This window comes from Elaeis guineensis, chromosome 13 (genome assembly GCF_000442705.2).
Source record: "Elaeis guineensis isolate ETL-2024a chromosome 13, EG11, whole genome shotgun sequence".
NCBI classification, from domain to species: Eukaryota; Viridiplantae; Streptophyta; class Magnoliopsida; order Arecales; family Arecaceae; genus Elaeis; species Elaeis guineensis.
Genome location: NC_026005.2, coordinates 7,108,174 through 7,122,260, shown reverse-complemented (window position 1 = coordinate 7,122,260; position 14,087 = coordinate 7,108,174). Strand labels below are relative to the sequence as shown.

General features: G+C 35.7%; 1 protein-coding gene across 1 annotated transcript; it reads left to right on the top strand.

Annotated features, from left to right (window-relative positions):
- The first annotated feature begins 7,834 nt into the window (after nucleotides 1–7,834).
- On the top strand, nucleotides 7,835–11,988 carry LOC105056846 (ferredoxin, root R-B1). The gene is made up of 2 exons (XM_010939181.4): nucleotides 7,835–7,957; nucleotides 11,292–11,988. Exon 2 carries the CDS (start codon nucleotides 11,300–11,302, stop codon nucleotides 11,753–11,755), a length of 456 nt encoding a protein of 151 aa, XP_010937483.1. The 5' UTR covers nucleotides 7,835–7,957; nucleotides 11,292–11,299; the 3' UTR covers nucleotides 11,756–11,988.
- Nucleotides 11,989–14,087: the final 2,099 nt, after the last annotated feature.

Sequence of the window (14,087 nt, the reverse complement as noted above, 5' to 3'; positions counted from 1 at the left end):
TCATGATCGAGATCATCAGAGGTCCTATCAGGGTAACTCAATATGAATCAAGTGTTACAAATTTTGAATAGGATCGAACTGGGATCAGATCTACTACACGAATTTCGGAGCAACCTCAGATCATCTTATTTTCATCTTCAAGTTTATTCTAGGATTCATGATGCAATCAGAGAGAAAGAAAAGATCCTAGAGAGACAAAATCCGTAAAGAGAGAGAAAAGTCTAGAGAGAGAATCTAGAGTGAGAAAATGTAGAGAGAGAAGGTAGAGAGAGGAGAGAGAAAAGAGAGAGAAAGAAGAGAGAAAGGAGAGAGAGGAAAATTCTCTCCTTCTTCTTCTTCTTCCTTTCTTCTTTTCTTCTCGCGGCTCCCTTGGCTGAAACAGGGGAGGACCGTGAGGTCCCCCCCCTCGGTGGCTCGGGCTCCGGTGGCTTGGCCGGAGATCCGACAACGGCCGACGATGGGGTTCGGTCGGCGGCGAAGAGGAGGACGGCGGCAAAAACAAAGAAAAAAAATCAGAAAACAGGGGATCCGTCCCCTTTCTTCGTGATTTCCGGCCATTGGCCGATCGCCGGCGGTCGAAATTTTCAGGGAAGGAAGAGAGGGAGATGGGGGTTCGATCTCGGGAATGGGATGCCGCAACCGGCGGCGCCGGTGGCCGGAAAAGAGAGGGAAGAGTTCGGCCGAAACAGAGTAAAAACAGGGTCATTTTATTCATGAATTTTTCGGTGATCTCGAAGGCCGGCGGGAGTGCACGAAGCCATAGAAAGGATGGGAAAGAAGAGAGGAAAGAGGAGAAGGGCTTACCTCCGACTCCGGTGAGGTCTCCGGCAAGTATTTGAGATGAACACGATGAGGACATCCGCGGCTTCAACGGAAAAAATTCGAGAGAAATAAAAGAAAATCCGGTGCTCACCTTAGAGGGAAGGAGAGGGGGGTTTTATAGGATGTAGGGGAGGTCGAATCCGCCTCGGATTCAACCTCTCCACCGGTGATTTGGGTGGAAGAAGACTCCCAGCGGGAGTCTTCTTCATTCTTTTTTTTTTTTTTTTTTTTTTTTTTTGTAAGGCTTTGGGCTTTTTGGGCCGAGGTGTTACATTCTCCCCCCCTTCAAATAATTTCGTCCTCGAAATTAAGTTATGTTGTTTGAGATATATTCCAAAGTATACATTCTTCATATCATTCTCAAGCTTACAATAATGTCATATATATTATTTATTTCTCATGATCTTGTTATAACAAAATTATTTGAAATTTTAAACTCATCCCTTCTTATTGATTGCTCAACTTTTTTTTTGAAGAACTGTAACATTTTGGACTTGTATTAATATACCACCTTATTTGTCTAATACATTCTACTCAAAATTCATAATTATCTCAGACTACTCTTGATAGAAAAATAAAGAAAAGTCGAACATTGGACACTCTTCACGACTATCGATTTCTTTCTTCACTTGATTTTCCAACAAATTTTATATATAGACTCTCATCTTAAGAAAAATCTCAATCTTCTATATCAGTTCAAGTAACAACATTAATTTTAAAAAAAATATGAGATCTATGTCAGGACATTCTAAGTTTGAACTGATATCAGAACTATCAAGCTGTTAATAAACTTGAGATATCTAAGATTTCTTGGCATTATCTACAATGAAGCAACCTACTAACAAAAATTATCCGACTATGATCAGATTAAAAATTATTCTTTATTAACAACTAATGTATTCCATAATATCTTCAGAATCAAAGAATTAATATTTCTAATCAATTTAACCCACCATGCTTTTGCTGCGCACTCTGATCTTGGTTTATCAAATTATATAATTATATCAAAGATAAAAATATCCTTATATGTTAGATCGATCCAAGATAGATCCAACCTTCAAATTTCAGATAAAACTTAGGGCAAAATTTTAAGTTTCTTCATCTTTACTACCTTTGGGTATAGCATATAAAAATTAAATCTTGATCTACTTCCTATATTTGAAATTATTGTATAAGTTTCATCACTCTTTCAAGAATCCAACATATCTAGAATCAATTAGAGTTAACTTTAGATTTACCTTACAATCATTTAGATAATTTCTAAATCAATCTTCCTTTTTTTTTAAAAGAATTAATTCTAATTTGACAACTAAAAGAACTCAAGTCAACATCCTTAAGTAGAATCAACTTGATTATTTCTTATAGAATTCTCTTCATCATAACTATTAATATTAATCAATAAATCTATACAAAATCTTGTCCCTTGTATAAGTTATTCAACCTTTAACACTAGTAAGATATCTTATTTCAATTCAGAAATTCAAACTCTGACTTGAATAATTAATACACTTCACCATCTTCAACAATCACAAAAAAAATTAAAAAAAATCTAATCCAAAGATAGTAATATGAATTATTAAAGATTTCATCATAACCTGTATATCATACTCTGACAAAATAAATTTTCTTCTTTACTTTAACAACAATATCAAAATACTTTTGATCTACTTAGAAAAATAAACTTTTGACTTGAAATTCAATGCAACTTGAAAGATCAAGGAATCATATTCAGAATATAATATTTTGAGTAACCAAAAATTTTACCAAGATGTGTATCTCATATTCTCATAATAAAATTCAAGTATATTTTTCATTTAAAATTGAGTTTCATATATGATCCTCTTATAGATTCAATGTTCAAAAAAATATTTCTCTCTCATATGATGAAATTTCTTCTTAGACCATACCCTAATTAACTTTCTTTTGATAAATCCAAAATTCATAACGCATCAGACAATTATCATCGAAATTAGAAAAGTATCATGATCTTCAATCATAAAATCATCTAGTATTCTCAACATAACTTATCAATACCTCCCACTTCATTCCAAGGTCAACTCTTTTCATACTTAGGTCAACCTTACTAATTGAAATCCAAGATATAACTCGTCAATTTTATTATAGATAACATATGCCACTTATGCATAAATTCCATCTTAATATCTATTGATTCGAAATCTAAATATTGAATCTTCTCTTTCATATCTATCGTGTTCCTCATGATCATAACCTAAGTTCAGATATCACTAGAATTACAATTCTGAATAATTATAACCTTAAACTCAAATACCACTTAAATCATATTTTCTAGTGATCATAACCTAAACTCTAATATCATTTTATCATACCTTTAATGATCAAAATCTTAAACTCTGATATTATCAATCATACTTTAGTGATTATAATCCCAAAGTTTTGATATCACTTATATGACAATCCCTAGTGACCTTAAACTTGGCTCTAGTACTATTCTGTCATATCCTAATCACTTATATCATTGTCTCCAAATGAACGTAACCTAAGCTCTAAACTCAGATGCCACTCTGTCACATCCTACTGATCTTACATAAAGTTTTAATATCTCTTCATAATCTCTAGTGATCTTAAACCTAAGCTTTGATATTATTCTATCACATCCAAATCATTTATATTGTAATCTCCAATGATCATAACCTAAGCTCTGATATTACTCTGTAATATTCTAATCACTCATATCATAATCCCTAACGATCATATCCTATGCTCTGATACCATTCTGTCACGCCCCGAACCCAACACCCGGGTCAGGTACGTGATGGCCGCACACTCCTTAGAGCAAGCCCTAAAGAATATGCAAGGCCAAAATAAATCATTACAATCTTATCAACCATAATATTTAATTTCAACAATAATTCATAAAACTTGCATAATTACAATTAACATTCCTTCTGATCAAGTATCAACGGTACTCTATCTATGCATCCGCTCACTCACAAATCCATACTATAGCCAACCATGGACATCTTGTAACTCTGAGAAGAAAAAAGAAAGATGAAGGGGTGTGAGCTTTACAGCCTAGTAAGAATTCTCATATCACACTGATATAGTAATATAGTCTGAAAATAAGGATAAGCAATAAAATATAAAATCTCATGTTCAATGTCCAGAATAATGCAAACATTCATAAATTTTCTGTCTTGTCAAAATAGATGCATCATCATATGTTAACCGGTGAAACACTTTTGTTCAACAATTGTTTCATATCTTATCTTTCATTTCTCCTTTCATAATCATATGATTTTAACATTTTCTTTCTGGCTCTGGACTATCCAAGTCTATACCTCAGTCATCATCCGGATCGAATCCATTTAAAAAGTCTTTCAAGACTGTCCCAGGATGAGCTCCTGGCCGGCTGTCCCACGTACCAAAGCCCGTGAGAGGCTGTCCCAGGCATAAGCTCCTGGCGGGCTGTCCCAGGCATGAGCTCCTGGCCGGCTGATCCACCTGTAAGCCAGTGGGGGCTGTCCCAGGCATAAGCTCCTGGTGGGCTGTCCCAGGCATAAGCTCCTGGCCGGCTGTTCCACATGACAAGGCTAGTCCATACCATATATCTCTTTCTTTTCATTTAATCATTATGTGTTGATTTCATCAATCAATTCTGTCTTGCATTATGATCAATTCAGATATGTCATATCCATATAATCATGCCATCAATCTCTGATACATATATATTGACATAACATACTCATGCTCAAAATCAAATAACAGTATCTCAGATATAATAAATTCATCGATCTCAAATCCGATAATGCAAAACCAACGATGCAAGACCAATAGTAAAATAGCATATATAATAGTGATCATGTACAGGGATTCTTACCTTTACCGGTGACTGATCCAAACACAGAAATCAATGTTCTTCTTTGATTTATGAATTTCTCTAACAAGATATTCCACTCGATATCATATGCAGACAATCATCTCTTCATAACCCTGATCAATATAAAAATCACATATATGGAGAAAATTACCGATAATCGATCTGATAACACAAATCTAGGATCTCTCTTAGGATTAACCAAAATTAGGATTTACCTAAGTATCTGGATCCTCCACTAATCCATAAGACTTCTAGAGAGAGAAAATCCATGAAGAGAGAGAAAATTCTAGAGAGAGAAAGTAGAGAGAGAAAGTGGAGAGAGAAACTTCCGTATCCTTCCGATGAGGCACTCATGATCGAGATCATCAGAGGTCCTATCAGGGTAACTCAATATGAATCAAGTGTTACAAATTTTGAATAGGATCGAACTGGGATCAGATCTACTGCACGAATTTCGGAGCAACCTCAGATCATCTTATTTTCATCTTCAAGTTTATTCTAGGATTCATGATGCAATCAGAGAGAAAGAAAAGATCCTAGAGAGACAAAATCCATAAAGAGAGAGAAAAGTCTAGAGAGAGAATCTAGAGAGAGAAAATGTAGAGAGAGAAGGTAGAGAGAGGAGAGAGAAAAGAGAGAGAAAAGAGAGAGAGGAAAATTCTCTCCTTCTTCTTCTTCTTCCTTTCTTCTTTTCTTCCCGCGGCCTCCCTTGGCTGAAACAGGGGAGGACCGTGAGGTCCCCCCCTCGGTGGCTCGGGCTCCGGTGGCTTGGCCGGAGATCCGACAACGGCCGATGATGGGGTTCGATCGGCGGCGAAGAGGAGGACGGCGGCAAAAACAAAGAAAAAAAATCAGAAAACAGGGGATCCGTCCCCTTTCTTCATGATTTCCGGCCATTGGCCGATCGCCGGCGGTCGAAATTTTCAGGGAAGGAAGAGAGGGAGATGGGGGTTCGATCTCGGGAATGGGATGCCGCAACCGGCGGCGCCGGTGGCCGGAAAAGAGAGGGAAGAGTTCGGCCGAAACAGAGTAAAAACAGGGTCATTTTATTCATGAATTTTTCGGTGATCCCGAAGGCCGGCGGGAGTGCACGAAGCCATAGAAAGGATGGGAAAGAAGAGAGGAAAGAGGAGAAGGGCTTACCTCCGACTCCGGTGAGGTCTCCGGCAAGTATTTGAGATGAACACGATGAGGACATCCGCGGCTTCAACGGAAAAAATTCGAGAGAAATAAAAGAAAATCCGGTGCTCACCTTAGAGGGAAGGAGAGGGGGGTTTTATAGGATGTAGGGGAGGTCGAATCCGCCTCGGATTCAACCTCTCCACCAGTGATTTGGGTGGAAGAAGACTCCCAGCGGGAGTCTTCTTCATTCTTTTTTTTTTTTTTTTTTTGTAAGGCTTTGGGCTTTTTGGGCCGGGGTGTTACAATGGAGGACATGCAAAAACCAATTTAATGGAACATGATAATATCTACCACCAAGCCTTAGATCGGATGGTACAAACCTTGTCCTTTATTGGCAAAAAGAGCACCAATCTGCACTTTTTGACTCTTGTGTATATAAACTCCAGTGCTGCAGGAAGATATTGATAGAGGATAAAGGGTGAGAATTAGCCTTTCCATTTTTTTTTTTTCCTTAAATCAATCCGATCCTCTTACGATGCATCCTTATCGTGATGCTTATTTGGGTCCAAACCAAGGAACTTCTTTCAATGGCTATCATATTTTCATTGCAGGCCGTTTGATCCAGATCGCATGACGATGATACGCGACTTTGCAACATAGGGTAATTATGTGGGTCCTGTAAGCTTTGCTACGAGGGACGTGCCACATCATAAAGCGGTCGAGCCGTGCCCTGTCCCACTCGTAACCTGAGAGGGTGCCATCAGAAAGCAGCGTTGGCCCCAGCGTCCACTGAAAGGACGCAGCCCTTGAGTCGAGTGCCCAATGGCCAGAAATACCCTTATCAAACCGAATCACCGACTCATCATCCTTTCGTAGTTTTTCAATTTTTTTTTAACACAGAATATCTAAAATTAGGGACAGACCCATTGCCAATTGAGCCCCTAATGGGCAAAAAAAAATTTATTGCGGATGGCTTAGAAAATTTGATATATAATTATTTTATCTGATTGATCTATATAATTATTATTTTTTAATATATATTTAATATTTATAATTTTATTTTTTATTTAAAATTTTAAATAATAAAAATATTTTTATTTTTTAAAAAATTTATAACATTTTATGTTTATATTATGACATTCTGCATTCAGAAAATCATAATTTTTATCTACAAAATGTCATAATTTAGCATAAGATGTCATAATGTGCACAGAATTTTATAATTTTTTATCAAAAAATATAAATATTTTCATCATTTAAAATTTTCAAATGAAAAAATAAAATTACAGACATTAAATGCATATTAAAAAATAATTGAATAAAAATATTCCTTCCATATTATGATATTATAGATCATATTATGACATTCTGGATCATATTGTAATATTCTGCATATAGAAAATTATAATTTTACTCAGTATATCATAACTTTCTGAGTCAGATTATGACATTCTATGTATAGAAAGTCGTAATACGTTACGAGATGTCATAATTCTTTTAAAGAGTAAAGATATTTTTATCATATAAAATTTTTAAATAAAAAAATAAAATTACAGACATTAAATACATGTTGGAAAGTGATGATTATGTGGACCAATCATATAAAGTGGTGCGCTCCATGTCAATTTTCTAGATGTACAAAAATTTTTTCAATAAGTGATTTTACAATATATATATATATATATATATATATATATATATATATATATGCTATATTTAATGTACAATAAAATTTTACTTGTTGTCACCGTGTAAGATGGAAGAAGCGTGACGATCCGGTAAGACCTTGCTTTATCGAGAATAAAATAAATTAATTTTCTTCTTAAATGATAAAACATTTATTTTTGCAATTGTTTATCTTTAAAACCTTCCTGAAAACTTGGCTCTAAACTTAGCAATTTTGAGATTTTCTCTGTCTTTTCTGTACAACAATAGGGGCAATTTTGAAATTTCATGAATTCCGCCTGCCCTCGCCCGGTGACCCCTCGCCCGACATAAAGCCGCCAGGGGAGTCTACCCCTCGCGTCGATATAAAGGGATGGAAGATCCATCATTCATTGTGGCATCCTGAAAACCCCCGTGAAGCCTCGATCTCATTTCTCTTTCAATTAAGTTGGATCTGCCCGAGAGGTCGCCGTACGACCCACCCTCAAGGTATCATTCTTGTCATCTTTCCCCCTCTCTCTCTCTGTCTCTATTCCTGTCTACCTTTTATCTCTTTTTGATTACAATCCAATTAAAGATTTTATATGTTTTATGGTCTAATACACACACACACACACACACACCCCTTTTCCATGTTGGTTTCGTTAATTCGTTTCTTTTTAATTTATTTATTTTTATATAGTTCAATATGAATTATTATGAGTCGCATCCTGATATGATCTTTGAATTGTTCTAGCGGATTGATTTGTTGCCAAGTTAGGCTTACTTTTGATTATCCTGATGGCAAGGGTGTTGGTTTAATTAAGATTTTTAGCTGTGTCAGTCCAAAATAACTATTTTATGAGTTATTCTTCTTTTTGGTTTTACGGTCTCAGCTATAGCTAATCAGCGCAGATGATACGGTAACATGATAAACAGTTTTTTGGCATTTTATATTAATTTTATGTGAAAGTTATATTATCTGAAAGAAACTGCCCGGGATTCATCGGAAAGTTGTGGTAGGATTACTGGTGAATGTTGGAAAATTTAAATATTGCATAGCTAATAGCATGACTTTCTTGCATCATTGTCATCTAACAAATATTGATGAAATAGTTGCGTATTTAGTTTTAGGCTCCTTTCGATTGTTTTTGAAGAAATGTACCGAGTTACTGAATGCTTGCAAGTCACAGCCTCTTCATGTATATTATTCAAGAGTTTTGGAGGATGAATATTTCAGTTCTATTCTAGATTAAGTTTGTTGATTTTTAAACTGAGATGGGATTGGTTATCGCTGAAAGACAACTGGGGAGCATACTCGATCATTTTATCATGGCATGGAATCAGAGGTAGACGAAGATTATTATAAGCTTAGAAGGGAGCGATGACTTTTAATATGCTTTCTGCTATTTGCTTCGTCAAAATATATGTACATTAGGGGTATATATAGAGACATTAATAGATAGAGCAGGGAATGTTATTTTCATTATATCATTCAAACTAAGAGTGTGCATGCACAGGGTACAAGAAAATGATTTTACTGCAATAATGAGAACGTTTTGGTATAATCATGTTGTAATGCAGCAAGTCATTTCAAACATCAATTGTTTCTTTCGTGTGGAGGGACATACATGGAGCAAGAAAGCCTTTCAAGTAACTATAATATTTGAGATGGAAATAGGACAGAGGTAGAGGTAGCTTCTAAAAGAATTACTGAAGTGGAGTCACAATTTGGGTTGTTCCATTTTAACGAACCTCTGGCTATTGTTGTTCAAGCGAAGGCATAGGTAGGTAGAGTACATATAATTTGTTACAAGGGAGGGGGATAAATATTCAGAATTGAGCAAATCCATCGGAGCTGGTGCCATACCTTCAGCCATTACCATAATTTTGAGAATAAATGGTTTTAGGAGACATCCCCTGTCACCATGTTCAAGACTCTTATAAACAAAATGGTTGTTGTGATGCAATGTTATTGTTAATGGCTTTCATCTTTCAAAAATTAATTTTTCTATAGATATGCTTTTATGGTTCTTTACCAGGGATAAGATGTTTGGTTAGGAAATGGTCGTGAGCTTGTGGCGGCACATCAGTTCTTGATTGAGCTACTTGTGCATCATATTGAATAATGTGTCCTTGTCAGCTCATATTTGTAGAGTTAACAAGAGAACTATGATTCGAAATTTTTTATGGTCTTCAAATAAAACTGCAGTTATGGGGTATATTAGGCTTAACTGTGAAGCTGTGTCCTTATCAACAGATGGCTTTTTACATTTTAAGCTTGAGTTTTTCTGTTTCTATTATTTGAGGGTGGTAAGTGTAAGGGAATTGACAGTTACTATTGTTTCTGCTTTTGTTTCATGAATGGTTACATCATTAGGATTCAAACAGTATTGATAATGATGATAAGAATGTGGTATATATTTGGCACGGAATGTGTTTTACATGTTGGCAAGTATAGGTATTGATGATAAGTCTTGTGAGCAAAAAAATATATTTTTGCACGAAAACAAGCGTACATAAGTTGCCACCACCACCATCCGACATCCATGGAGGATGCAGTTATCCTTTTAAGTCTGGGTGTAAACCTGAATCAGCCCTCCACCTTTTCTGTCCAGATTTGAAACAGCATGACCAGTGTTAAGAACAGATAATAAGTTGATAATATAGATCTGAAAGTTCCGTATCTCATGTTTTGCTCTGAGTTTAGTATTTTTGATAGGATGTTAGAAATGGTTGGCAAATCAGCTTGGTCTGTGATAGTCCATGTGCCTGCTTTCTTGTCCTTCTATTTTTGTTGGCCTATATTCATAAGAAGAAGATAACTTATGTCAGTCGCCTTCCTCACTCATGGATGTTTGACTGAAGAGTAAGGACCTACATACTTGCCTTCTCTTATGCATCTCTAAAAGGTAAATTGACTTTTCATGGGAGCGACGCATTGACCTCTATTTGGTTTCTGTGTCATATTCAGTTGCATACATTGTTTTATCTTTGCATAGGTTGGATTTTGTTAGGTTTGAATTAGATACCAGTACTATGACAGAAACTTGTTTCTCACCTGAGAAGTCAAGTAGCATTTTCCCGGTGTAACAGAAAAGTTAGAAACATGATCCTTCCCCACCTCCATCAGAAAAACAGAAAAGTTATAAGCACCTTCCAGTTTTCTTTTTATTATTTTTTATTTGTTTATTTGCATTGGAGGTTCCAGAGTCAAAATTGTACAATCTATCTTTTTATTTTTATTAATTTGCATGGTAGAATCGTAGTTCATGTTTCATAGAAATATAAAGGTAATTCATCTTCAAATTCTACTGTCAAGAATGCATTGGTTTGCAAGGGTTTTGGCAGCAACATGTTTGCAGTGTTTGGCATAAATATTGTTATTGGTTCTTTCCATACTTGCATCTTTTTAATGAGTTTTTGACATCTATTAATCATGTTTTCCGGAGATCCATATAATATATCATGAAGTCTTGTGTCTGAAAACATCTTTTATTCCCATATGCATGAGTTTGGCTGAATTTTGTAAAATTACATTAGATCTAATTACTGTATATTTTTTTCGGGAAGTCGTGGAGAGGAGTTATTAAAATATTTATGTTATGTTGTAAGATCACATACTGTATCTAAAAATTTTTCAGATCATCAATTGCATGTGCTGAGAATGTTTTTAGAAATTAATGCTAAAATGTAAGCCCTTGTGCATAAAATGCATCTCCCAATCCCAGACAAGATTATTAGCAGTTTATCCAACAGAGTCCACCTACTTGAAGTATGAAATCATTTAGATATCTGCAATCGAACAAGGTCTTTAACCATTTTGCGTTTTGCAATCTTATAGGTAACACAATGTCGACGGTTGCCATTCCGACTGCCTACACAGTCAAAAGCAGCATCAGAAGCCAAGGCCGATCGGTGCTGATCAAGAGCCCTTGCTCACTGAGCTGCTCAAAGAGCATCTCAAAAACATCCTGTCTGAAGATATCCAACCATTTCAGGGCATCTGCAATGGCTGTTTACAAGGTGAAGCTCATTGGACCAGAGGGGCAGGAGCACGAGTTTGATGCTCCGGATGACGCCTACATTCTGGACTCTGCTGAGGCCGTAGGAGTGGAGCTGCCTTACTCATGCAGGGCAGGGGCATGTTGCACGTGTGCTGGCCGCATGGAGTCCGGTGAAGTCGACCAGTCCGATGGATCCTTCCTCGATGAATCGCAGATACAAAAGGGTTATCTCCTGACTTGTGTCTCCTATCCGAGAGCAGACTGCGTCATTCACACTCACAAGGAAAATGAGCTTTTCTGATTACTGTGGATTTGCATGGGCTTTTGGTTGAACTGTATCTGAATTGACATCCTTCAAAATTGGCAATTATCAGGGGTTTTGTTGTTGGTTTTGCGTTCAAGATAAAACTCTGGTTTATTGGTGGGAGCATTTTTAGAATATGATGATATCTAAATAAATTGGATCGATGTGTGGCCCGCGGTCACATGAATTGTATATTAGGAAAATTTATTTCAAGCTTTTGACAGAACAAATCTAGTGATCACTAGAGCAATTTGTTGCTGCCGGTTTGCTGTCTGTCGATAAGAAATTTTCTCTGAACTTTGCCGCCTTTTGATTGATTAGTGGCACACCATGAAGATACTACATCATATTTTGATTTCACCGAGCTTTCGACAAGCCTCAAAATTGGGCATTGAATTCGAATATTTGAGTTTGGAATTTTAAACTGCTTGAAGGTGTGATTTGAGATTGAATTTTAAGTCTGGTGAGATAATGAATGCTTCTTTTTAATGATTTCTGATTTTAATTATCCACCAACTTTCAATGTTGCATCTTGGATGGTACGAATGAATGAATATTTCATTCTATAAATGAATATTATATTTGTTATTTATTATTTTAATAAACTAGGTGGATAATTTTTTTTCTCTTTTTCCTAAAAAAATAAGTCATGCTGATCAACCTGTAAGTTGGTGCGGTTGAAACAAATTAAGTTCTTCTTACCAAAAAAAAGAAAAAAAGAAAAGAAAGGTTATCAAAGTCAGCGTGTCAAGATGTGGCTTAATGAGCGCCAAGAATTTGCAAAGCTAAGTCAATCCACTTACGGATCAAGCTAATAAATGTGTCTATCTCTATTATCATAATGGAAATTTTTAGGACTAGCTTTTTGACTTCATTTTCACAAGAATTCACAAACTACCAAGCAACTCCCATCAACGATTCAGGTATATCATAACACATGGTATTTTCATTGTTTTTCCCTCCCATTTCCTAACCATGTGCATGGCACTGCATAAGAGTTAAGCTTTCCCAACGTAATAATGACTCAGTCGCAACAGTATCTACAGTGATATTTTATGGTAGCTTTTTCATGTGTTTACTTATAAGCGTGCTCTCAGAACTTCTCCTTTTGGTCAAATTACTCTTCTATTGGTTTAACAATTGCTTGAGAGAAACTTCTTGGGTTGTTTCATGGGCATCTTTGTTGATGTTGTATTTTTTTTCTTTTTTTTGTTTTTCTTTTAATAAGACAAATCATTATGTGAGTACATCTAAAAGTATCGAAAAATAAAATACTCTTGAGCGATCTAGGAATCTCGCTCATATTAGTCCAGAGTGATGATCTAGAGTGCTCCACGGTAAAAATTAAGACTGCTATGTCCCATAGAAAGGAATGGATGGCATCAACCTGCACACACCCCCAGATCCAAGATACTATCATGGCCGAGTCAATCTCAATAATCAGATAGTCAGCATGAAGGGTGCGATGAGTATAAGCGATCTCCATCCATGCTATCCGAAGCTCCACAGTAGAAACTAAGGGCTTATAAAGATGAATGCCCATAGCTACTACAATCCTAGAAGTGAAGATGAAGCCAGCATCTTCACTTCTTTCTCTAACACTACCTTCAAAACTGATCTGGAGATACCTCGAAAGAGGGGGCTTCCAATGGATGTTGTAACTTTTATTGCTATATTATTATATAAGCATCTCTCTTGCTATTATTGTTGGTGCTGTTGGTGCTACTATTGCCACCGCCATTATAGTTCTTTTCTCTTATCTTTTTTTTTTTTAAATTTTTGTTACCATTTAACCTTTTTTCTTCGAGAACCACATCTCGGAGACTAGCAGCTGCATTCGTGCCTGAAATAAAATTATTCTACATGCAAAATTGAGGATGAGAATTGGACATTCATCTTTGGCTTTATTTGTAGTTTGAAATTTTAGATCTTTTTCATTTATAGTATAAAGTAATATTTTGATCAAAATTATTTCATAAATCTAAGAAATTTTGATAGTTTAAATCAGATTGTGCAGCAGAAGCATGATGATTATTATTTTGAGCTAGTCAACAATATTGATGCTTTGAGTTAAAAATTTATGATAGATGATATGATTTGATATCCCTTCTACAAGAAATTCATTAATAATAAAAAGGATAATATTTTTGATTTTGAATTGTTTTGGATATCGGTATATAATTTTCATAAATAGATCTTCTATATACCATCCTAAGAAAAATTTTCTAATATCCTGAGTCTTGGGTTAGTGGACCATCAATTTTAATATTAGAGTTAAAATATATATAGTTGGGTTTCTTTTCTCTTAGAATTGAAGCTCTATTAGAAA